Source organism: Odocoileus virginianus, unplaced genomic scaffold, assembly GCF_023699985.2.
Source record: "Odocoileus virginianus isolate 20LAN1187 ecotype Illinois unplaced genomic scaffold, Ovbor_1.2 Unplaced_Contig_15, whole genome shotgun sequence".
In the NCBI taxonomy this organism is placed as follows: Eukaryota; Metazoa; Chordata; class Mammalia; order Artiodactyla; family Cervidae; genus Odocoileus; species Odocoileus virginianus.
Genome location: NW_027224332.1, coordinates 372,858 through 398,948, shown reverse-complemented (window position 1 = coordinate 398,948; position 26,091 = coordinate 372,858). Strand labels below are relative to the sequence as shown.

General features: G+C 42.3%; 1 protein-coding gene and 1 non-coding gene across 2 annotated transcripts in view; one reads left to right on the top strand and one right to left on the bottom strand.

Annotated features, from left to right (window-relative positions):
• The window catches only part of PLCE1 (phospholipase C epsilon 1), a 353,620-nt gene extending 330,597 nt beyond the window's left edge, over positions 1 to 23,023 (top strand). The window contains exons 25-33 of the mRNA XM_070464116.1: positions 2,186 to 2,349; positions 3,648 to 3,909; positions 6,754 to 6,872; positions 9,016 to 9,144; positions 10,803 to 11,012; positions 16,967 to 17,125; positions 18,547 to 18,765; positions 19,076 to 19,284; positions 21,753 to 23,023. Of these exons, the coding sequence (XP_070320217.1) occupies positions 2,186 to 2,349; positions 3,648 to 3,909; positions 6,754 to 6,872; positions 9,016 to 9,144; positions 10,803 to 11,012; positions 16,967 to 17,125; positions 18,547 to 18,765; positions 19,076 to 19,261 (1,448 nt within the window). The 3' untranslated portion in view covers positions 19,262 to 19,284; positions 21,753 to 23,023. The remainder of the gene's footprint in view (positions 1 to 2,185; positions 2,350 to 3,647; positions 3,910 to 6,753; positions 6,873 to 9,015; positions 9,145 to 10,802; positions 11,013 to 16,966; positions 17,126 to 18,546; positions 18,766 to 19,075; positions 19,285 to 21,752) is intronic.
• TRNAE-UUC (transfer RNA glutamic acid (anticodon UUC)) lies at positions 20,514 to 20,586 on the bottom strand. The gene has a single exon. It is a non-coding gene; the product is annotated as a tRNA-Glu (tRNA).
• Positions 23,024 to 26,091: the final 3,068 nt, after the last annotated feature.

Here is a 26,091-nt window from a genome sequence, read left to right as displayed (position 1 = left end):
GAGTATCCCAGGTCTACACTCAGTAAAACAAACTCTTAAGTTTGGAAACTGACCTGATCCTGATAGGCAGACCCTGGTTATTATAGGCAACAGCCCCTGAAAGTTCTTTCCATTTGGGTCAGAATGATTCTTCCCTCATGTCCCAGGACCTACAAGTATGTAGAAATGCAGCCCCAAGTCAAAAGAAAAACTTCTATTAATATTTATTATGCTTTTCTGAATAATCGTCATACACTTTCTGATGACTTTTCCAGCCCCCAAATAAGCGTAATGGTTATGAAAATGTGTCAACTTCACACAGGGTTTTTAATGACTAGAAGGACACAAAGGTAAAGGATATGCTTAATCTGCCATCCCATGCATTGACTGAGAGGGTTGATGGAGTTACATACATCTGTGCACATTCATTCTTGGTTAAAACAGGTTTTAAAACTATAGCCCTAGTTGAAGTTTGGGGACCACCCTAGGGGGCAGTAGGAGGGCTAGATTGAAGCCCCATCTTTATTCTAACTGAGCAGCTGCACGTAGATCTGTTTTACATACCAAATCACCAAGTGAGATTTTAGTTAGGAAAGGCGCTTTGAAGTTTTGCAGAGCTACAAAGATAGACACAATGCCAATGAAATCAGACTTCAAACCTAAATGAGCGTGGCCAGTATAATCATGACTTGATACCTACTGTTTATCGAGCACCTTCTATGTGCCAAAGGCTGGGGTAGGGATTTTTGCACATTATCTCGCTTATCTTTATGACACCCTTGCGAGATGCATATTATATGGCCCAGTACTTAAGATTAGGAACTGTGAGTCAAGCTGCCTGTGTTCAAACCTTATCATTCACTTCTTACTAGCTAGATGCCTTGGACTTTTTCACTTTTCATGCCTCAGTTTCTTCATCTATAAAAATGAGAAATATGAAAAGAATCTACCTCGTGGGTTATTGGGAGGCACTAGTACACACAAGTTCTTAGAATGGGGCTTAATCACCTGACCCATCCTTGCCCACGTCTGTGTTCCTCTGTAACAGGATAGCCTGTTTTCTACCAGGAAGAGAGTTTTTTCCTGTTGCAGGCAATTGTCCCCAATGAATCAGGCACATTGGGGCTCGTAGCATCCAATGCACTAATTTTATTGATAAGGGAGACAGAGGCTCAAGGAGCTTTGATGTGTGTGTAAGACATCTGACCCCAGAAATGCCTGCACATAATCCCGGCCAACACCACTTATGGGGAAATTTTTTTACTCACAAGACAAGGAGAGAGGCCAACTTCTCATTGCTCTGCGGGGCTTACTTGCCACACTTTTCCTTGATGTTGGTCCAGGTAGCAGAGTTCATTCTGCACATGGAAGGAATCTGTCAGAGGGGACATTTGTCAGGTGTATCTCATAAACTTCTTGCTCACTTGGAAAGCAGCTTTTCTACAGACTTCTGCCATCAGATGAGCATTTGGGTGTGTACGAGCCCCAAACCATGCAGAGATCCAACCATTCATCAGACAACTCTGCCAAATAAAACCTGGCCACAGAAGACTGGAAGCCGTTGTGAGGGTTCCCAGGGGAGTGTATTATGGAGGGGATTGTGGACATAATGTGAATCACATGTGATAATGATTGTTTTTTCATACCTAACTACAATTTAAAAATAGAGGTAGAAATACTGTAATTTATGAGTTGAAATTGAGATTTCAAGGAAAAGATATGTTTCTTTGGCTCTTTTCCTGGTCTTTCTTGGATTCTTAAGATTTCATCTTACGTTTGAAAAGGCAAGAATTCGTTGTATGATTGTCTGCATGGTTTGGTGTTTGGGGATAAGAAAATGCCATTATGCCTTTCTAAAATTCAGTATAAAATGAAGTATTTCAAAGATTAGTTTTTGAAAGGATGTTGCAAATTTTAATTTGCAGAAGGGGTTTTAAGTGGCAGGAGTTTTTTTGAATGGCTCCTGGGTTGGAGCAGGAAACGAGGCATATCCCATAGACAGTGAGCTCCATGAAGACTGTGGGTATCTTGCGTCTTGGTCCACACTGTATCTCTGGTGCCCAAGAGCTGACACATAGTAGGCACTCAATCTATGGAGTGAATGGATAGTTCTCTCTTCTTCCTGTTTAAGTTTGGAGAAAATCGGTAAAGTCTATTTGTAAGATGACACTTAAGCAGCCAAATAACAAGTGATGCTATTTTACAGATCTCTCTTTACATTTGAATGCTGCCATGTTTGAGGCCAATGGTGGCTGCGGTTATGTTCTGAAACCCCCAGTTCTGTGGGACAAGAACTGTTCCATGTATCAGAAGTTCTCCCCCTTGGAAAGAGACCTGGACAACATGGAGCCTGCCGTCTATTCTTTAACTGTAAGTCTGGCCCCTGTGGTCCCAAGAGAATATAAGAAGGTGTTTAAGCCCTACTGAATATGAACTGCTTTTGACTTCAAGGCATGGCCAAACTCTCATGTCACAATTTTGTTGGTGCAGATTTAGTTCCTAAAAGAATTTCTTTACTTCTCAGAAGGCAGCAGCTGAGGTTTAGGTGCACAGTCACCAGGTACTGTACTTGCCAGAGCCCAGAGGCAGAGTTGCTGACCCCCTCCCCTGCTTCCGCCTCCGTACTGGTGGTAGTAGTTCTGTCTTCCAGGGCCCTCAGAATCATAACTCTCAGTGCACCCCGGAAAAGCTGAGGTGCTTGTTAGAGCAAGGCATCTTACACTCTAATAGGCTCTTAAGAAAAGTAAAACAGGCATCAATATGCAAATCAATTAAACATCTTCCCTCCTTATAGTCCTTCCTGGCCTCTCCTTATTCCTTTTATTGTCTAATTAACTAATTGTTAGAACTCCACAGACTGCCCTTAACATCAGAGTCCTCGTAGCTCATTACTCAATTTTATTTCCAGCTTCTCTCACTCCCTCTTAGCTGAGGGGAAAAAAAAAAAAACAAAAAAAACACAAAACTGAACGGGTGCTAGAAAAGACAGGGAGTGATGAAGTTATCCTTCTGTCCATCTTTAGATCTCGTCTGTTTCCCTCCTAAGGAGGAATGCCAAGCAGTGTCTGCTCACAATACCTCACACCCCTGGGAAACCCCAACTCACAGATTATCCTACCACCAAACTGCATTTCCTCTTTCCCTAAGACAGGAGAGCAGTAGCTCCTTTCCTGTGTGACCATTTCTGCTAGACTTGATTATAGCGTCATGTTGATAGAAGGCTATAAATTTTTAACAGCATTCCTTGTGACTTGATCCAGACCTTAACTATTTAAGAAAAACATTTTGGAGTTATAAAAGATACACCTAAAACACTTTGAAGAGAATGTTAGTAACACATTTGTGGCTTCACAATTAAGGTCTTTTTTTCTCAACTTCTTGACAAACAATTTCATCTTAATTGTGTGGCTTTTTGAAGATATTTAAGTATATTGACAGTTGAAAGGTTATAGTTAGGTGAATGCTGTTGACAAAATAGACTCTCCCATGATTCCAGTGATGCAATTTCCCATGATTCCAGTCTCTTTTTTTTAGCAGCCTTATTAATCATTTACTTGGTTCATTCCAGAAGGTTCTTTGTCTTTCTTTGCAGAGGGAAGCAGTGAGGCTCAGTGGTGACATCTGTTTCTTTTGCAACCCCAGTGACTTTGACCCTTTCTTCCCCTCAGATTGTCTCTGGGCAGAACGTGTGCCCGAGTAATAGCACGGGGAGCCCATGTATTGAGGTCGATGTCCTGGGCATGGCCTTGGACAGCTGCCACTTCCGCACGAAGCCCATCCACCGCAATACTCTGAACCCCATGTGGAATGAACAGTTCCTCTTCCGGGTTCACTTCGAAGATCTCATATTTGTTCGTTTTGCTGTCGTGGAGAACAACAGCTCGGTGGTCACTGCTCAGAGAATCATCTCCCTCAAGGCTCTAAAGCGAGGTAGAATCACTGTCAAAAGTTCGTGATCATTGTAGCTGAGTGATGGGTGCCTGGAGTCCATTACATGCCTCTCTCTACTTTTGTGTATGTTTGAAATTTTCATATTAAAAGGTAAAATAAGAGGCAGAAGAAGATAATGCAAATTTGAACCCTGAGCATGCCTCAAAAGGCATTTTTCTTTTACATTATTCTAAAATCCAAGGTTATTGCCAACATCTCTTATAAAATATGGCCTCTGCCACCTCTGCCTGTTTTGGGAGCAGTGGTCCTTGTGTTCTTATTCCCATATATCCCTCCCCAGGAGTTCCCACTGCACCCCTGGCATGTTTAAAGCTGGAACTGTTGTAAGGAGAGGAAACCAAGAGCAGGGAGGGTTGGGTTGTGCTGGTGGCACCAGTGGGCTGAGGCTGGAGTCGAGGTCTGGTGGGAGGCCGTTGTGGAAGGAAATTGTGGGAAGCCAAGGGTGGGTTTGGGTGCAGAGCAGGGAAGGTGGAGAATCCTGAGCAAAGGTTAGAGCTGTTGCTTTGCTGTCTGTTGGCTTTGCCATGGCCCTCGGGGAAACGTCAGCTTGTCACACTTGTCCAGAATGTTCATGCACTGCTTCTCAAAATTGATGTGCAATCAAGTCACCTGGGCTCTGGGTAATAAAATGCAGATCCTGATACAGTGGGTTTGGGGCTTGAGATTATTTATGCCTTTCTAACAAGCTCTGCAAGGAGATCCAACCAGTCCATCCTAAAGGAGATCAGTCCTGGGTGTTCACTGGAAGGACTGATGCTGAAGGTGAAACTCCAGTACTTTGGCCACCTCATGCGAAGAGTTGACTCATTGGAAAAGACCCTGATGCTGGGAGGGATTGGGGGCAGGAGGAGAAGGGGACGACAGAGGATGAGATGGCTGGATGGCATCACCGACTCGATGGACATGAGTTTGAGTAAACTCTGGGAGTTGGTGATGGACAGGGAGGCCTGGCGTGCTGCAGCATTCATGGGGTCGCAAAGAGTCAGACACGACTGAGCGACTGAACTGACTGACTGACTGACTGAACTGAACGTCTGCCTTCCAATTTCCTCTTCTTATAAGGACCGTTGGTCATGTTGGATTAGGCCCCACCCTAATGACCCAACATCACCTCTTTATTTTTTTATTTTTTCCATTTATTTTTATTAGTTGGAGGCTAATTACTTTACAACATTGCGGTGGTTTTTGTCATACATTGAAATGAATTAGCCATGGATTTACTTGTATTCCCCATCCCGGTCCCCCCTCCCACCTCCCTCTCCACCCGATCCCTCTGGGTCTTCCCAGTGCACCAGACCCGAGCACTTGTCTCATGCACCCAACCTGGGCTGGTGATCTGTTTCACCCTAGATAATATACATGTTTTGATGCTGTTCTCTTGAGACATCCCACCCTCGCCTTCTCCCACAGAGTCCACAAGTCTGTTCTATACATCTGAGTCTCTTTTTCTGTTTTGCATATAGGGTTATCGTTACCATCTTTCTAAATTCCATATATATGTGTTAGTATACTGTAATGGTCTTTATCTTTCTGGCTTACTTCGCTCTGTATAATGGGCTCCAGTTTCATCCATCTCATTAGAACTGATTCAAATGAATTCTTTTTAATGGCTGAGTCATATTCCATGGTGTATATGTACCACAGCTTCCTTATCCATTCGTCTGCTGATGGGCATCTAGGTTGCTTCCATGTCCTGGCTGTTATAAACAGTGCTGCGATGAACATTGGGGTGCACGTGTCTCTTTCAGATCTGGTTTCCTTGGTGTGTATGCCCAGAAGTGGGATTGCTGGGTCATATGGCAGTTCTATTTCCAGCTTTTTAAGAAATCTCCACACTGTTTTCCATAGTGGCTGTACTAATTTGCATTCCCACCAACAGTGTAAGAGGGTTCCCTTTTCTCCACACCCTCTCCAGCATTTATTGCTTGTAGACTTTTGGATAGCAGCCATCCTGACTGGCGTGTAATGGTACCTCATTGTGGTTTTGATTTGCATTTCTCTGATAATGAGTGACCAACATCACCTCTTTAAACCCTATTTCCAGACACAGTCGTATTCTGAGGTACTGGGAGTTAGAGCTTCAACACACAAATTTTAGGAGGACACCATTCAGTTCCTAACAGTTATTATAGAAATATGATGAAGTACAGAAGAACAAAAACAATTTTTAAAAACAACTAACCATCTTTCTATTTCTTCAAGATAGTTACTTTTGGTGTAGATATTTTTTGCAGGCTTTATTTCTCTGCCCATGTGTATAAATATTAACAAGTAAGCTTCCTACTAACCTTAATGTTTTGTGACTTACTGATTTTCACTAACATATGTAGTGAACAACTTATCAGGTAAATAGATATACATCTTCGTTACCACTTTACAGAGTTGCATATTATTCCATTTTATATTTGTACAAACACTCACACTGTAACTTCTTTAACCAACTCTCTGTTGTTGGAATACTTTATTATCACTAAAACTGTTCTAAGAGGAAATATTTATAGAACAGTGACTCTAGATGACTTGATACAAAAATGATCAGATTTTCCTACTGTATGTTGTTTAAGTTTAAAATTTTCATTTTGAGTCTAAGTTTAAAAACAGCACTTGGACAAGGTAACTACAACCACTAGGTGGCCCCAAACTGTCCCCGGGGGGGGGGGCAGCACTCAGAGAAAAGGCATCTGTCGGTCACCTGCCTTTTGTCACCCTGCCCATCTGAAGGTCTTATTTCTCCCTGTCATTACTGACCTCCCTGGGGCAGCTTCTCTGCAGAGCTCTGCAATGCATGGCTAACAAGCTTTTCCCAATTCTGCATTGTTCCAGGATATCGACATCTTCAGCTGCGAAATCTCCACAATGAAGTCTTGGAAATCTCTAGTTTATTCATAAACAGCAGGAGGATGGAAGAAAATTCCTCGGGCAATACTGTGCCGGCCTCTCTGGTAATTAAGTTCTATTTCATTCAGCATATTTGTGGGAATTGCGACACCAGAGGCAGGCTTTCTTGTGGTCCAGGAATGTGGTCCATTCGAGTCATACATTAGGTGGCTATGGATATAATTATAACAACTGTGGCTGATACCTGACACATTCTAAGCACTTTACACATATATTGACTCATTTGATCCTCACTAACTTCATGACATAACTATTAGTATCATCTCCATGTTACAAAGGAAGGGGAGTGCTAAGTACACCTGAGGTCACACAGCTATAAACCCAAGTTCATCGTCTAGTGCCAAAGTACTTGCCAGGGAAGTGAGCCAAAATTAACAACACAGGGAAAAGGCTAATTACGCAAAGCCTGCTAGGAAGCATCTTGATACTTCTAGAAGATTTAGGTTAGACCAGGAAAATCCTTTGCTTCTTCAGTAGTGCAGGGGCAGATGTCACAGGCGAGCAGGATTGGGTGAGCAGCCAGGCGCTGCTGGCGACACGTAACTCTGCAAGCCTAGCAGTACCCTGGCACCTGAGGAGACTCAGCACCTGCACTCTCGGGAATGGGAGAGGATCACTGCAAAAAGGGCCACCATTGCAGAAGCTGGGTTTTAACAAGTTCCCCATTGGTTAAGGTCCATCGGTAAAGTTTGAGAACTGATGGTGAGGTCCATTGGTTAAAGTTTGAAAACCGTTGGACCAACGCTCCCCCCAGTAACGCAGGGTTGTTCACCTCGACAAGGAACTCTGCTTTGATTAACTGGTTGATTCCACTATGCTTGCTCTTGAAAAATTAAAGGGTGTCCATCCATTGCCTCTTTACATCTTTAGTAATCTATTCATAGCCACACTGATTTTTTTAAAATTTATTTTGGCGGGGGTGCGGCTGCAGTGGGTCTTCGTTGCTGCACACCGGCTTTCTCAAGTTGCAGCAAGCAGGGTCTGCTCTTTGCTGCAGTGCTTGGGCTCCTTGCTGCAGTGCCTTCTCTTGTTGGGGAGCGAAGGCTCTACGCGGACGGGCTTCAGTAGTTGCGGTGCTCGGGTTTAGGTGCTCTGCCGTATGCGTGATCTTAGTTCCCGGACCAGGGACCGAAACTGTGTCCCTGCGTTGGCAGGTGGATTCTTAACTTCTAGACCGCCAGAGAAGTCTGGTTGCATCCAGCTTATACTTCAGTGTGGTCCTAACAACCTTTGAAAAGCTGCCTTCTGTGCTCACAGTGGCGCCGACTTGACCACTGCCTCCATCACCTCTGAGCAGCCCTTTCTCCTCTGCTTCTCCTTCCCTCACCTCCCTCTCTCTCTGTCCCTCAGCTTGTTTTCTTGGGCTCTCCTCATTCTCCCTTCAGCAAGTGATCAAGGTTGAGTATAGCATGTTGGCCCACAGAGAGAGGTGTTGCCTCTGCCTGGTGCCTGCCTGTTAGTCTGCCTGCCTGGGAAGCAGGGACGATCTGCCTGGTACCTGAGAGCAAGAATTAGATGGTAGTGTCCCATTCTGGGTGTGTCTACTTATTCTTCTAGCTGTTCTATTCTAGAAGCCCCCAACCTTGAAGCCAGGGATGTCTTATTTCTCCCTGAAACCCCAGAGCCATCATTGTCAGCCTTCCATAAATTATTTTGTATTTTATGAATGAATCTATCTCAGTACACAAACTGCTCAAAGACTTGAGAGTTACACACCTCCCCAACTCTTCCTAACAAAAATACTTTTTATATCACAATTATTTGTGTGCCTGGACAGCAAGCTCCCAGAGGCCAGAATATTTTACTTATCATTTTACCATCAAAATTCTAGCCCAGTGCCCTGAAGAGAGATGGAACTCAGTAGACACTGTTGAATGTCACTTCATAAGTAAGGGCTGACATACACTTCAGACAATATCAGTCCCCTAATTATGATGGAAAGAAACATTGTTATTTAAAATAAATTGTTACTTTGGTGGTATGCTGCTAAATATTCTTACTAGACTATTAAGGAACATGCACTATTGCCTAAAACCACAAAAAGATGCATCTGGTTATAAAAGGTTGGCCTTATTTTGCATTTATGTGTCCCTGCGTGTACTTCTAAGAACCAGCACTTCTGTATTGATGTAGCCTAGAAACAGGAGAATGAAAATGAATGAGAAACCATATGATCTTCCTTGACAGATGTTTAATACAGAAGAAAGAAAATGTTTGCAGACTCACAGAGTCACAGTGCATGGCGTCCCAGGTCCAGAGCCCTTTACTGTTTTCTCTATAAACGGAGCCACTAAGGCAAAGCAGCTTCTCCAACAAGTAAGTTCACTGAGTCTATAGTTAAGAAACAGTTCTTTGAGAGGCATCTCTAGGTTAACATCTTTTCCAACATTTTACAACTGACTCAAAGTCAGAGCAGCTCAAGTGTCAAATTTCATAGATTATAAAACAGTAGCTACTACCAAGGGGTTTGGGCTGTTTTGTTTTTGAACTTTGGTGTCTACTCTCACAAAGCACTGTTTGGGTTTTGGAGACAGTGTAAAATATAATGATGAAAAGTAAGGAAGCATTTCCATGGACCACCCATAAAAAGCAGCACATTACTGTCCACATGAGTAATCCCAGGGCTGTGGAGTAGACTGGAGAGGGAGTGATGCTGGCCATCTCATGGAGGTGACAGTGTCAACTGACCTGCTCCTGGAAGCTTCATGCCCTTAGTTGTTGCTGTAGTGGTAGCTGCCTTGCCTCACAAAATCCACAGTCCAGCATCAACCTGAGACCAAGGTCTGCAGTGAAGGGAGCAGAGTCTTCCTGAGAATCTTCTATCCCACCTCCAGCCCATCCCCAGGTCCTTCTGCTTCTCTGAGTGAGACCAATCAATCACCAAGTGCTGATTCTGGTCATTGCATGCTTGCATGGTCGTGTGGATGGATGCCTGAGGAGAAGGATGTTTGCTTACTACATGCCAGAAGTTGGCAGCCTTCTCTGGTCACTCAAAGTTCAGCTTTTGCCAGTAATCTGGATAATAGAAAACCATGTGAAAGAATACATCAGTAAGAGTAGCTATCATAATGTTTACCGGGGCTGCCCTGGTGGCTCAGACAGTAAAGAATCTGCCTGGAATGCAGGAGACCTGATTTGATCCCTGGGTCCGGAAGATCCCCTGGAGAATAAACCCACTCCAGTATTCTTGCCTGGGGAACCCATGGAGAGAGGAGCCTGGCAGGCTTTAAGTTATCCTGATGCACCTGGGTTACATTTTACAGTCAGTGCCTCAGTCATAAAAGGAAACAAAATTAAGAGACAGAATTGCTCCTCTTACTGTTTCCACTGTATAGATGAGGACACTGAGCCTCCACGGGGTCAGATATCTTGGCCAGAACCTCACAGCTAGTAAGTACTAAACGCAGGCCTCAGACCAGAGTCTGTTTGGCTCCCCAGCCTGGTCTCAGCCACTTCAACTGTCAGGGTCAGTAGCCAATAGAGAAAACAGGCCTCTAGGCACACTGTCAAGACTTTATTGAAAGGGGAATTCCCAGGAACTTAGATCAGATGAGATTAGAAGATGATTGAGTATTTCTAACATGAGAATGGGAGATTATCTTGGTAAAAGCTGGACTGGGTTCTTTGCCTTTGGTCTTGTGTTGCAAGATTACAAAGAGCTAAGTTCACAGATTGAAAAACCTAAAGTTTTTAATTCAGTAAGAGCTCTTATTCCATCAGTGGGAAAAACTGTTTTGCTGGCTGGTGATTATGAATAAATTGTTTCATTGCCCAGAATGAACATAAACAATTCTTTTTGGACGTAAGAGAATTCTAAGATCTTCCAGAAAGAGTTATGCAACACTGCAGGGTAGATTTCATTTATAAATTGCAAACCAAACTTATCCGAACCCTGAGAAAATAGACTTGTTTGGGTTTAAAGTTTTTGCCACTCTTCAGAAGTGTGCCTTAATCAGCCTTTGCTTTTTCTTTAGATTCTCGTTATGGATCAAGATACCAAACCTATTGCCACAGACTATTTTTTAATGGAGGAAAAATATTTCATATCTAAAGAGAAGAATGAATGTAGGAAACAACCATTCCAGAGAGCCATTGGTCCAGAAGAAGAGATTGTGCAAATTTTAAGCAGCTGGTTTCCAGAAGAGGGATACGTTGGCAGGATTGTCTTAAAAACCCAGCAGGAAGTAAGTGTGTCCTGGGGCAGCCTACACAGTGACAGCTTATATGTAACTCACTACCTCACCACTGGCCGCCTCCCTCCAATTCAGAACTTCTTATCACTGCAACTTGCTTTATAGTCTTTTTTTAAGTAAATGTGGAGAATCAATTTTATTCTTCTGCACATATTCAGAGGGTTAACTCTAAGTTATAGAAATTTGGTTTAAAAATCATCCCTTAGGAAACAAAGGGAGAAAGAACTCAAAGGATTCCTTAAGCATGTCATGAGTGTAGTGTCCAGTGTTTTACCTGAATGTGTGAAGACCTGGCTGTGAGGGTCACTGCTGTGTAATGGAAGGTCTGTAGGCATTTGCATTTGGGGGTTGGTTGCCCTCCCATTGCTGCTGCTGCTGCTAAGTCGCTTCAGTCATGTCCAACTCTGTGCGACCCCATAGATGGCAGCCCACCAGGCTCTCCCCCGTCCCTGGGATTCTCCAGGCAAGAACACTGGAGTGGGTTGCCATTTCCTTCTCCAGTGCATGAAAGTGAAAAGTGAAAGTGAAGTCTCTCAGTCATGTCTGACTCTTAGCGACCCCATGGACTGCAGCCTACCAGGCTCCTCCGTCCATGGGATTTTCCAGGCAAGAGCACTGGAGTGGGTTGCCGTTGCCTTCTCCGGTCCTCCTGTTAGTGCCTGTTCAAGTTTTAGCTAATAAAAGGTTTTTTGCTAATTCATGAAACAACAGCATTTCTTTGAAAATATTCCATAAGATTACACAAAGTAAGAATAACCTCTCAGCTTTGGTCTGAATTTGTAGCAGATTATATTATGATCCCTAATATTCCCATGATCATTCTGATAATGGAAACAGTACTGTCTGTTGACTCCAGATTGGGGGACTCCTGATGGGATTTGCTGATGGAGCACTTTTCTTTTTAATAGACTTATATTAGCCCACTGATTGACTGCCATTTTTAAAAATGACATATAAGGTCATTACACAGATAATAATGCCTTATGATAGATCAACAAGAAAGCAGTTGAAGCAGTTCAACAATCTGATTAAACAAATATTTATTGAGCACTTAATTGTGCCAGGCCCTGTTCTAGGCACATGATCTGCCTTTTTGGGGCATGAAATGGAGATGGACTGGTAAAATGCCCATTGCTGGTCCATGCTTGCTAGAACATAGAGATGATAAAGAGCCCATTTCAGCATCGTGTGTTATTTTTCGCTCTCTGTGTAACTATGAACATGGCCTGCAGCCTCACCACACTCCTGCTTCTCTAGGAACCAGATCCTCTGCATTTCCTCCTAACCTTGTCTTAGATCATAAAAGGACACTTCCTGTAAGCCAAGAAATGTAATTATCTCCCTAGCGTCTTCTCCCCATCAGACATGTACAAAGTACTAAGATCGCAGAGAAGCAATTCTAATCATAAAAGCTGTAGAAGAAAATATCAGAGGGCTCACCTGGGCTTTTGAAGCCATCTTTAATTTCTCTCTAATTTTTTTTCCTATTTCTAATTGTCTTTGTCACATGTAAATAAGTACACTAGGGACCTCCCTGGCAGTCCAGTGGTTAAGACTCTGTGCTCCCAATGCAGGGGGCACCGATTCGATCCCTGGTCCAGGAACTATTAATAAAATCCCTCCTGCCACATGGCCTAGCCAAAAAAACCGAAAAGTATCCTAGAAGTGACAATTTCAGTGAAGTGAATTTTTTAACCATATATTGCATCATGACTTACAGTGTTTAATGCTCTCAAGCACCCAATATTTTGAATCATCTTAAGATATAATGGAAACCATTCTACACAAAGGAAACAGGTTCAGTGAGGTTAGATTATGACAGGGTGAGAAGTAGAAAGAACTGAAGTCTTACGGCTTCCGGTCAGTATTCATTCCACCACCCCATGCTGCCCAGGCTGGAGCTGAGTCAGTGCTCGTGGCTCCTCCATGCCCAGCACCATGGGAGGCAGGAGGAAGTAGTGAGCAGCAAGGGGCAGACTGCTGAGTGTCACGATGGGTCTTCATCACAGGGTTGGAAGGACTGGGAAACCAGGGCTGCCCCATATGCAATTAAAATGTATATGACAATAAGCAGTAGAGATGTCAGGAATAAATGTTTGATCAAGGCTGGTGGAACAGAAGCATTTTGCAAAAAGAAAGATATAGTAGAGGGGAAGGCTAACAAGCATTTTCTGATGAGTATAATATAGCAAGTTCTTCTTTATATGCCTTGTTAAGAGGAAAGTTTTGAAATGACTGAAATATGTCTCAAAAGATAACAAATCATATTTCATGTATCTAGGCTTACCAGCTGCACAGTGACCACAATACAAATTTACTGATTGACCAAATGAATTCAGCACTTACTGAATGGAAGCAGACACTGGCATAGTTGATTGATTTGGGCTATAAGTATTTCCACTTAGTCTACTCTGTGAAACTAGGAAGCTATGTAGGCAGTTTGTCCATATGTTAAAAGTTCCAAAGCTGCTGTCTTTGACCTTTGATCCTGCCTGTCTACTTTGTATAATTTTCTTGTTTCCTGGACTCTCAAGCTGTTAGGTATCTTTCTAAGGTCAATATGCTCTCCTCTGACACCTGCTGGATTTGAAATGAGACAAACTCCACTCTGACACAAATTAGATAGATGACTTTCAAACGATCATCTGAATTCTGTAAACTTCTGTGTCCATATTTGTAAAGTCTATGATAGAAACTGGGCTTCCCCTGTGGCTCAGCGGTAAAGAATCCAACTACAATGCAGAAGTCGCTGGAGACACAGATTAGGTTCCTAGGTTGAGAAGATCCCCTGGAGGAGGGCATGGCAACCCACTCCAGTATTTTTGCCTGGAGAATCCCATGGACAGAGGAGACTGGCAGGCTACAGTCCATAGGGTCACAAAGAGTCGGACATGACTGAAGCAACTTAGCACGCACACCTGATAGAAACTACCCTGCTTGGCTCAAAAAATTATTAGGAGACTCAAGTCAAATATGTAGATAAAATGTAGAAAAATGCTTAGTAAACTATAAAGGAAAATGCAAATGAGGATTATTGTTACGGTCATAATCTATGGCTCCTAATGTGACTGAAAACAGCTTAAAAATCAATAAGCTCTGAGTAAGGCTCTAAGGAGTGCTCTTAGAAATAATTCCTAGTGCATGGTCATTGTGTTATTTTATATGGCAACTTCGAACTTTTCTGTCTTGCTTACTTACATCCCGGCTTTCAGGATTATAAATTATGTCATGTGAATTACCACCCAACCCCACTCTCCAATTGGTTAAATATATTGTAATCAATGCAGAGACATACTATGGAAAATCTTTAGAAACAGACATGAAATGATAATCACAGTCTTTTTTTAAAAGGTATTTCTGATGTGGACCATTTTTAAAAGTCTTTATTGAATTTGCTACAATATTGCTTCTGTTTTATGTTTTGGTTTTTTGGCCCTGAGGTATGTGGGATCTTAGCTCCCTGACCAGGGATCAGACCGGTACTTGCTGTGTTGGAAGGTGAAGTCTCAACCACCGGACCATGAGGGAAGCAGTCCCTGATCACAGCCTTTTAAGTAGAGAGAAAATGAGTTGTAGAACAGTATATATACTACAGTCTCATTTTATGTAATAAAAATAGAGAATAGCTCTCTCCCCCTCACGCATGATTTGATGAGTGGAATCCAAACACTTCAGCTGTATGTAACTCGTAGGGGTCACAACTGTAGAAACAATGAAATGATTGGAGCGAGGCTGTGCAGCTGATGGGTGAGAAGCCCCAGGAGCCAGTCCGTTTTGGTCCTGGCTACAGTTTGGCGCCACCTGGTGGCAGTTACCCATTTTGACCTTACGGAGGGCCCGGTAGGCTACAGTCCTTGGGGTCGCAGAGTCGGACACGACTGAGTGACTTCACTTCACGTCACAGTTTGGCGCCACCTGGTGGCACTTACCCATTTTGACCTTAATATCAACAGGGACAATTCTGGTTCCTAGGGCTGGTTGGAATTTCCAGGACAATGAGAGTGATTCTTGTATTCTTCTGGTTAGTTAGCACCGTTTCTGTGGGATGTTATGAGATTAAGCTAGAAGCATGCTGGGGACTGGAGGGCCTTCCTGCCAAATCCTCCCATCCTGAGGTGGGATTGCCTACTGTTTACTTGCCTCACCTCCCCATCGTCTCCATGCTGCTCCCTTGTGGAAGATAACTTTATACGACCCTCCTTTGAAAACGGCTCTAGCAAAGAACAGGAGCCATTTGACAATGAGGTAATATTTAAGTTCACGTAATTCCAGGATTTCTTTTTGTTTATTTATTTCTGGTTGTGTTGGGTCTTCGTTGCTGTGCAGGCTTGGTCTAGTTGTGGCGGGTGGGGGGCTAGTCTTCAGTGTGGTTCACAGGCTTCTCCCTGTGGTGGCTTCTCTTGCGCAGCAGAGGCTTCAGTAGTTGCGGCTTGTGGGCTCAGTTGCAGCTCGAGGGCCCTAGAGCGCAGGCTCAGGAGTTGTGGCACAAGGGCTTTAGTTGCCCACGGCATGTGGAACCTTCCCAGACCAGGGACTGAACCGTGTCCCTTGCACTGGCAGGTAGATTCTTCTCCACTGTACCACTATAGAAGTCCAGGGTTTCTTTGTATATATTTATTCACATACACAAAAATACATTTTTATATCCATAGCAGATGGTTCAAAGGATATACAACCTAACAACAGTGGTTTTTTAATGGCGAATGAGATGGGAGAGGTGGAAGAAAGAAAGTAGAAATGGGAAGTTTGCCTTTATATTGATATATTTCCTTACTGCTTGAAAATTTTTGATAAGATACCTATGTCTATATTGGATGAGGCATTAATACCATTTCTATGATTGTCTAAAAATAAAAAAACAATTAAAAGATACATGGCTGTAGATACGGTAAAGAATCTGCCTGCAATGTGGGAGACCTGGGTTCTATCCCTGGGTCGGGAAGATCCCCTGGAGAAGGGACTGGCAACCCACTCCAGTATTCTTGCCTGGAGAATTCCATGGACAGAGGAGCCTGGCAGGCTACAGTCCATGGAGTCGCAAAGAGTCGGACACGACTGAGTGACTAACACTTTCACTTTCAACTATGTATTTAAAACACATAATTATAAATGTAAAATTCACTGAAAGTCAACCCACCAAAAACCATCTAACCTGATGACCAATTCTCATAATTATTGAGAATTTTGTCAATATTCATTTCGATGTGACTTACCTCCAGTCATTGTTTTAGCCTTTCCACTGTGAGTTTTGTTCATTCAGCCTGCCGGAATGTCAATCTTGCATGTTTCACATTTCAGATGTCTAGCATTTCTTAAATGCTCAAGTTTTGCTGGGGAATGGATGGGATTTTTCTTAAATGTACTTACTGTATTCTTACTTGGCTTTTGCGTGTGTGCTAAGTCGCTTTAGTCATGTCTGACTCTGTGACCCTATGGGCTGTAGCCCACCAGGCTCCTCTGTCCATGGGATTCTCCAGGCAAAAATACTGGAGTGGGTTGCCATGCCCTCCTCCAGGGGATCCTCCCGACCCAGGGATCGAACCCATGCATCTCTTATGTCTCCTGCATTGGCAGGTGGGTTCTTACCATGAGCACCACCAGGGAAGCCCATTTGAATTTTAGTAACTGGAAAAATGGCATATTGTCTTTTTACAAATTTATCTCTAGCTTTTTTGTGGACTCAAAATCCACAGCAAACACGAGCAGATCTACTGGCTTGTTCGGGACCAGACCTTATCAGGGTGTCAACATTAGCAGAAACTTACAGTACTTTCCTCCTCTAAGATGACATGTATATCCTTCTAGGATAGTTTGTGAAACAGTAGTGTATGGGATATCAAGCTAAGAAGTTTCCATGTTACCAAGATCCAACTCAAATTTTTACTTAATTTTTCTTTCCTTATTCTATGTTATCATTTACTCAGACTTTCCTTTTCTTAACATAGAACCTGGAGGAGAGGAACATTGCACAAGATGACAAGGAGGTGCTCCTGAGCTCAGAGGAGGACAGCTTCTTTGTCCAGGTGCATGACGTTTCCCCCGAGCAACCGCGCACGGTCATCAAAGCGCCGCGTGTCAGCACCGCGCAGGACGTCATTCAGCAGGTGAAGGCCTCCCCGCCCTCCCCCAGCCCTGTCCTCAATGTCAACTGCTGGACCCAGCTCCCTCTGGGGATGAGGTTCTGGAACAAAGGGGACATGACAAGGCAGCATGTGCCTGGTAAGGCTGGGAAGTATCCGGTCCTTCAACGGTACTTGCCCAGTATGTGCTGAGTCAGGCTCTCTCGGAAGCCTTGACAGCTGAGCCAGGTGGTTCTGCAGAGCAGGAGTGTCATCGTCTATCACCTAGTGACCATCTCTCCGGGATCCTTCAGACGACATGCAGGAGGACTCTGACCCTCTCCCCTTCTGTGTATGTGGCTTCAGAGAACTCTGCTGCCTTCATTCCAAGCCCTGTAGTGGTTTGTGTTTATTAAACACTTGCTTGAGAAGTTAGCATAATGGTTCACAGCACAGACTCTAGATCAGGTTGCTCCAGATGTAAACCCTGGCTCTACATTTTACTAGCTCGGAGAGCTTGGGCAAGTCATTTAACCATCTGTGCGTAAGTTACATGGGTGTGCTGGTAAATTGGCTCTCTTTAAAAAAAAAAAGACCCTGATTTGTAGCATTTGTAGTTTCTATCTTGTACATTCCTCACACATCAGATTCCAATGGGCTCCAGCACAATGCCGTGTGCCAAGCTACCACACAGGAAAACATGAAGATAGTATAACAGTACTTTCTTTATAGTTATTGTGAACATTAAGTAAATATATGTAATGGACATTTGCCTAGTATAACACCTAACATGGCAAGCACTATTTAAGTGCTATTTGCTACACTGATTGCACAATAATTTGGTTAATGTTAGTCTCCTTAATAGGGGAGACTTTGAACTCCCCAGACTATATACAGTGTCTGGAACATAGTAAATTTTTGATGAGTGAATACATGCATAAATGAAAGTCTTGATAGAAGATAAAAGAGAAGCAAGACCAGGTAAGTCTTAAAATGCCTTCAACATCCAAGACCAAGAGATGCAGAAGCAGTGTCGTGGGCCAGAGAGGCTCTGGAAGGTCAGGATTCTGTCCCTCACTGTCTGGGTGACTTTCAGGTCCATGAACTTTGGTGGATGCAAAAAATCTGGCTCAAGTCCTTTTTGTGTTGCTTACTAAGCTGTTCATCCTCTGGAATCTGCCTGACCTCTTAAGTTTAAGCTTCCTGGTCTGAAAAATGGGGATTAGAACGTCTAAATCATGGATGGGTGCTGTGAAGCTAAATGAGGCAATATGGGCAAGTTTGTATAAGCTACAACTGTGAAAATGTAAAATGAGAAGTGGGATGACACAATCTGAAAAGGATCCTCCAACCCCCACCCCTGTCTAAAAGTCTGTGACATTTTTCCACCTTAAAGTCTCATTTACAGGGAAGCAAGTGTTGGAGACACTGTGTCTTTATTCTGTTGATCATAACTTACCTTTCAGACCTTATGCAAAGCCAAATATTCCTATAGCATCCTGAGCAACCCCAACCCGAGTGACTATGTGCTTTTGGAAGAGGTGGTGAAAGACACCGCCAACAGGAAGTCTTCCACCCCAAAGGCCTCCCAGCGTGTCCTTTTGGATCAGGAGTGTGTGTTTCAAGCTCAAAGCAAGTGGAAAGGTGCAGGAAAATTCATCCTTAAGCTAAAGGAACAGGTGCAGGTAAAGTTCAAGGTTATTTTGCTCTAGCTGATTTTCATAACTACAGTATAATCAAATTCAGGAGCTAGTGAAAGCCAAAGGAAGTTCCTGAGTCAAAGACACTAGTGGGAAGAATTTTGCTTGGCTCTATTTTCCCCGTGTGGAAAGAAACGTCTTTCCCTCTGGGTGTAAGCAGTCCTGAGGTGGCAGGGGGGTGGGGGGTCCCCTCCGCCCTGCTTTCCAAAGCTCTGCCTACTAGAGAGAGAACAAGAAAGGGCTCTGATACAGTCTCTTTAACCTAATACCAAGGGAAGGTTCTTATTTTCCACAGGCATCTCGAGAAGATAAAAAAAAAGGCATCTCTTTTGCAAGCGAACTCAAGAAGCTCACCAAGACTAAACAGCCCCGAGGACCCACATCACCTTCTCAGGTCTTGGCCTCAGAAAATATCCAAAATAAGGAAGAGAAACCTATGGGTGGCATGCCTTCCAGTGACGCCACAGACTACCGACAGTGAGCAAGATAGCACAGTTTACCCAGGTATCCTGAGTCAGTGACTCAACTGCAGCATTCTAAATGGGGGTCAACTATACTACTTTGTAAGACATAAGTTTGTGCACTGTCTTTTGTCTTTTCCTAGAGGAGGAAGTCCGAGGCAGGTAGGGATGGAACCCTACAGAAAAGGGGCTCTGAAGATACACACGACTTCAGCACTGATGATTTCAGACCTCCTTCTTTTGTAGATAACCAGAGGCCCCAAGAGGACAATAAACTTGCCCAAACTACAGTAGCTTTATTTCATCAGACATAGAACTGTCTTAATTACTGGTAATTCATATGAACATTCTCAGAGGACTACTATGGGTCATTCTGTTTTCATTCTTTGGATTTTTAGTTTGCTGTTCTTCTAATTTAGGTCTGATTTAGCCTCAACAACCTCCATTTCGTCTGACTCAATGGAAAAATTAAAATCTGCCATGCAGGTTGTGATGATTAAAAAGAAAGCAAAATGACATAACAGCCTGAAGTAAATCATGCCTTTGGTTGCCAGCTCACTGCTTGGTATTCACGTACAGAGTAAATTTCATTCTGTTTTAAACTATTTAAATGGATCTGTGTGAGGAAACCAAACATAGATCTCTTCTTTCACTTAGTTCCTTAATGAACTCAAGGGATTATTAAAGCCCTCTTTTCACCTGTTCCATCATAGAGTTCTAAGATTTAAAATCCTTGAGAGACCAACAGCATGGTGAAGGCATTCTTGCTTATATTACACAGCTGCATCATCTGTCTGCATCACAATCAGGTATTTCTTATATAAAACTGTAGCTCACAATTAAAAGAATTTATTGATACCTCTTGATGGGGCCAAATCTGACTTACAAGAGCCCACATTGAGCCAATGTTTCAGAAGCAACTCCTAAAACAACTGGTGCCCCGGATACACTTACAAAGAAACCTCTTTCAAAACAGACATAGTGAAATACAGGAAATCACCTTCTCCAGAGCTTCTGCACACCCCACTATTCCGAGTCAGGGCTGTTTAGGTTCTGTATGCAAAGACTCACCAGAAAGAAATCTCAGCACCGTGGCAGCAGTCCACATCATACAGCATCAGATAATACTGAATCTGCAAAGAATAGTGAAACCCTGGGCTGTTCCAGACTCTGAGAAGGCTCAGCACCCATTTTCTGTTGTGGTACATCTGGTATTTCACACCCTCCCCCCTTTTTTATAGTTATCTTTATTATCACCTTCCTTCCTCTTAGTTCCCTGACCAGGAATTGAACCTGGGTCCTCGGCAGTGAAAGTGCAAAGTCCTAACCACTGGACCACCAGAGAATTTCCTGGTATCTTGTTTTTAAAGTTCCAGACTCAACTTACTTTCCTTCTCAGTGACAGTGTCACTGAAATAGTGCCTTCTCCAAGAACTAAGTGAGCTTTAGGATTAAGCACCATGTTGAGCCTCTCCAGCCAGCTTTTGGAAAATGACTCATCATGGTAGTGGGTCTGTGAGCACACAGTAAAGACAGTGATCAGAATTTCAAATATTGTTCTCCATATTAAGAACTTAGCATCAAATAAATCATAGGTGTGATAATGTTATGCACACCTCTCACTTCTCTGTTATAACCTCTGTTAATGATGGAGTGAAATTACACTTGGCAGAGGAAGAGCCCTGGGTGTGCCATAAGATTAATAAGTACATAATACAACTCCATTAGAAACCTGACTTCAAAATGTGCTTGCTCTAATGAGCATTACTGATTGCTTATATTTTATGAGAATAGGGAAGGTGGTAGTGATTTAGATGATTGCCTTTGGATTCAATTTTCCTATCATAAGCAGAAATTCATAATCAGTCAGTTGACCTCTTTCCCTAAATTTGGGGAAGGTTCTCTTTAACAGTCATTGAAAGAATAATAGCCATTGGTGCATAGATGTATATATGGTAATATATGTCCCATGTTATTAACTTTACAAAGAGTGTCTCCAAGAAAGAGCACTTGTGAAAAAAGAAGGGCCTTTCTGTATATGCTCATAAGAAAACAAGTTCAGTATTTTTATTGCTTTCTGAGCAACATAATATTTCATGTTATTTGTTCTGAAATATTCACCTCTAAAGTTTCAAGAGTTACCCCCTAATAATAACCTAAGAATTTCTAAACAAGTTATTATTTACCTTATCTTAAGTAATATATTTAACCAGTTGAAAGAAGTCCACCTTTTTAAAAAAAAAAAAAAAGCTGAACAGTTTAATTGTGGTTAAATAACTTTCTAAAGAATGTGGTGTTCCAGGGCAGAAATAGCCTAATGTTCCACCTCCCAGGAACATCATGTTCTAACACTAAGAATTTATAGGAAATACTCTCTGCCCCAAACCCAGCCACCAGAGCTGTGGGTTTCTGTTGGTTGAACAACCCTGAACCTTGCTACACTGTGAATTGTTTCTGCTGCTTCACTTTGAAGATATTAATACTAACAAGCCTATGTATACAACTTTACAGGTGAAGATCTTTTGGCAAGAAGTTAAAACCAAGAACGAACATAATGGAGACAAATATAAGTCCCTTATTTTCATAAACTAAACTGGAAACTTAACGATTTCTGAACTCTTGATACGAGGTCCACGCTGAGGTCAAGCAAAATGGTACAGGCCTTGCTATCAACTGGTTTCCTACTGAATGAAGCAAAGAAGCCCAGCAGACTGCCATTTTACATGTCAACAGTTGGAAAAACCACCGCTAAGCTTGCAATAATTGACTTAGAACAGGAGTCAGCAAACTTTTGTAAAGGGCTAGTCAGTAAATATCTTCGTTCTTATGGGCCAAATGGTCTCTGTTGCAGTGACTCAGCTTAGCGCAAAAGCAGCCATAGACAATACATACATGATTGAATGTGGTGGCTGTGATCCAAGGAAACTATTTAAAGACATTGGAATTGGAATTGTATATCATTTTCCCATGGCATAAATATTCCTCTTTGGATTTTTTTAAAAAATCACTTTAAAATGTAAACTATTCTTAGTTCAACAGCCACACAAAAGCAGGTGGCAGGCTGGATTTGGCTCAAGGGCCACAGTTTGCTGACCTGACTTAGAAAACTGGGAACAAGATGCACAGAGGTAAGAAAACAAGCAGGCTAGTTTAGTCATACCTATTATGGCTAAGAATTGGAAGCTTTGGGGCATTGCACATGTAAATATGTCCTTTAGGACTCATTAAAAAATAATTCAACCTACTCTCTGTATTGTGTACCATCGTGAACTCTCCTTTAGTGTTTCTTTTTACATATAGAATGATGTTGGGTTTTTTATGTTTATCACTTATATTCACAGACTTTTTGGTTTCTACAAAATGAATTTAGAATAATGTTATCTACTGAGTTGTGGCATCTTAGTAAGAAACTTAACCATGTTTCTAACGCAGAAGTAGACTGAGTTGGTGTTTATTTATTTTACGAGGTTTGTACTGACACTGTACCTATGTATTTATTATACATAGCTTTCTTGATATTGCTTGCAGATTAGAAGCATTAATGGTTCTATTTCACTATTTGAAAACAAATCTCCTTAAAAGAAAATGTATGCCCTGAATACCTGAAATAGGCCAGAATTTCATGTATCTTGCCATTTAATGTAAATTATTTTTAAAACCTTGATGTATAAGACTATCATGTAAGTGGTAAAGGATTCATCTTGTTCTTGGCACGAAGCAAATTGTGACTCTTCACATGAAATGTGTTCCTCTAAAGTAAAATCCAAATTTTATCTTTCTAATGACCTTCAAATTTGATGTTTTTCTTCAAATTATAAAACATACTAAAATCTCTAATCTCTGCTTTGAGACATTTTCACCATAAAAAAAAAATGAATAAAACAATTCCCTTTCTTTGTGTACTCTAACAGAAGTATCAAAAACACAACACAGCTTTCATGTTATTGGAAGTTCTGACTAAGTCAAAGCCTTGTTGCTAACTAAAAGAATCACCGTTCGCTTGTCAACAGCATTCAGGCTATTTCAATTTGATGCTGTTTGTATAGTACTACAGGTTTCTTTTTAAATGAAATAATCAGTCTACAACAAATGCACAATGCTGCCTTCACTTTAAAAATTCTTCCAGAAATCTCAACTAATGGGCATTTTTGCCATCTGTTTGGGCTTTCCTGTGCTTAGTCACTCAGCCATGTCCCACTCTTTGCGACTCCATAGACTGCAGCCCACGTCTCCTCTGTCCATGGGGATTCTCCAGGCAAGAATACTGGAGTGGGTTGCCATATCCTGCTCCAGGGGAGTTTCCCAACCCAGGGATCAAACCCAGGCCTCCCGCATTGCAGGCAGATTCTTGACTGAAGGAGCCACCAGAGAAGCTCTGGGTTACTGTGCCATAAAAATCGAGTCACAAGTCTAACTGGCTAGAGTCAAGATGAGGACTGTGCAGAGCAGTGAGGTGGAAAGCAAGACTGGTCTCACTAGGTTTTATCAACTGGTCTTGACTCTAAGCCCTCCATCCCACCCCAGGGTCCTTAGCATAAAATCTGGAACTTACCTTGAGACTGGTTTTAGCAAGTGGGTGAACCCAGCCTTCTGCCTATGTTGCAACCCATCTTGGTTGTTCATCCCATTGTGAGGTAAAAGTACATACTCTAAGGTATTTGAGTCCTAGGGATTTTAGGAGGGACACATTGCTCAAAAATGTAGAGGGTTTACTCTATTATTACAACTAACCAACACAACCTGGTGTTTGCCAAAAGTAAGAAATTTTGATTTAAAGTTTCTCTGAATTATACAGCTGTATTAGTATACCAAATGAAAGAAATTGTCCTACTGTTTAGAATGCATCTAAAATAGCCACCCAGGCTTATACCCATTACCATTTCATTTCAGACTACTAAAAACCTGGGTAGCAAACTTTCATCAGTAAAGTTGATATGGGAAAGAATCTAAATATGTAAGCTGGGTTTATTGCAAGATTTTGAGGAAAAATATTTTAAGATGCTTCACTGAAAACAGAAAGAAAGGAGCATGAATTCTGTCCCTCTGCTGGGTGATTCCAACTTTTAAGATTACGAGAGCTGGCAGGAAAGGATTTAGACTGGGAATCCAATGTGATGTGTGACGCCAGAAGAAACAGAGTAACTTCCTATCACCTCATCTGGAATTTACTGTTTTGCCAACTAATGTAAGATCACATAAGGGTGTGAAGGAGTTGAGAATAAGTCTGAGGATAAACTTGTAGGAAGTAACAACATTATTTGGGCAGAAAGTACCCTCCTGAAGGAACACCTCCTTTCATGTCATCTTTAGCAAGTAAAAGTTATATATAAATTCTCCAGTTGGGGGGAAATACGGAGTCCAGACTCAACAAAAGCGAGTCAAAAATCAAATTTACTTTTCAACAAAGGTCTCCCATCTTGATGGATCTGGAGACAGTGGAGGCTCATTAATGACAGCTGGCCTCCCCAGTGGCTCCGTATGTTCTTTTCTTAAAAACCACATCTTTCCTTTCCTCTGTTCTCTCCCTTTCCAATATCTCTGTAGACCTCTCCTCCTCTGCCAGACACCCACAGGCCTTGCTTAATTCCAAAAAGTAATAAGACCTTGTGTACTGGTCTGGTAAAACAGAATTAACTAACGCATAAAACTCCACAACTCTGCTCCCATGCCACTAAGGAGGATTTTCCTAGCTGGTGTCTGATCTTAAACATGGCACAGTGAGAGGCTGCCTACAGCGAAAGAAATCTCTAGATGGCAGCCTTGAACCCCTCCAGTTGTTTCTCTCACATCAGCAGCAAGACAACAGGGCAATCCCTGGGCCCTCCAAAAAGTTACTAGAAAAGGAGACTGCCTCTTACACCAAGCCCACACCTCGGTCAACATTTCCATGATACGGTACATTGTTAACAACTTAAATGTTCTCTGTCATTGCTACCTATCAACTTCCTAAGGCCTGATGGCTAAGGATTTTGACAGGAACTCCTGAATGTCTTTGAGATACTGAATCGTCAAGATTACCAAGCTGTTTGTATACATCTCTTAGATCCAAAACATGCTATGCTGAAGTCTGCCATTAAGCAGGCCTCTGAAACCTTCCCTATTTCAGATGATACAGGTCTCTGAACTTCAACAACTTACTTTGACACTCAACTGGGTAATGCCTCATTCAAACAAAAATGATCTGACTCAGCATACAAGGGCATGGAAGACTGAGGCTATATCATATGTCTGTTGTTAACCCAGTTCACTTTGAAGTGCCTAGCACAGTGCTAAGCACATAGTAGGTGTTCAATATTTATCTAGTTAAAGAAACAGATATTAAGACTAGTTTATAATAGCCTCGGGCTGTATGTCTGTGTGTTATCATTAATGAGTACAATATTTAGCTCTGAAAATGAAACCCATCAGTACAAGACTGTAGAAGTTAAATGCATAAGTATGTTTCATCCTCAATTCAATGGCAACCCACTCCAGTACTCTTGCCTGGAAAATCCCATGGACAGAGGAGCCTGGTGGGCTGCGGTCCATGGGGTCGCTAAGAGTCGGACATGACTGAGTGACTTCACTTTCACTTTTCACTTTCATGCATTGGAGAAGGAAGTGACAACCCACTCCAGTGTTGTTGCCTGGAGAATCCCAGGGATGGGGGAGCCTGGTGGGCTGCCGTCTATGGGGTTGCACAGAGTCAGACATGATTGAAGCAACTTAGCAGCAGCAGCAGCAATTCATACAGGATATTCAAATACAAGATGTATAATTTTATGGTCCCACTGTGATTCTCTGCATATGTAACAAGAAGGTTAAAAGCATAGTGCAACTGTGGAATAGTTGATGAACTTCTATTTTAAAA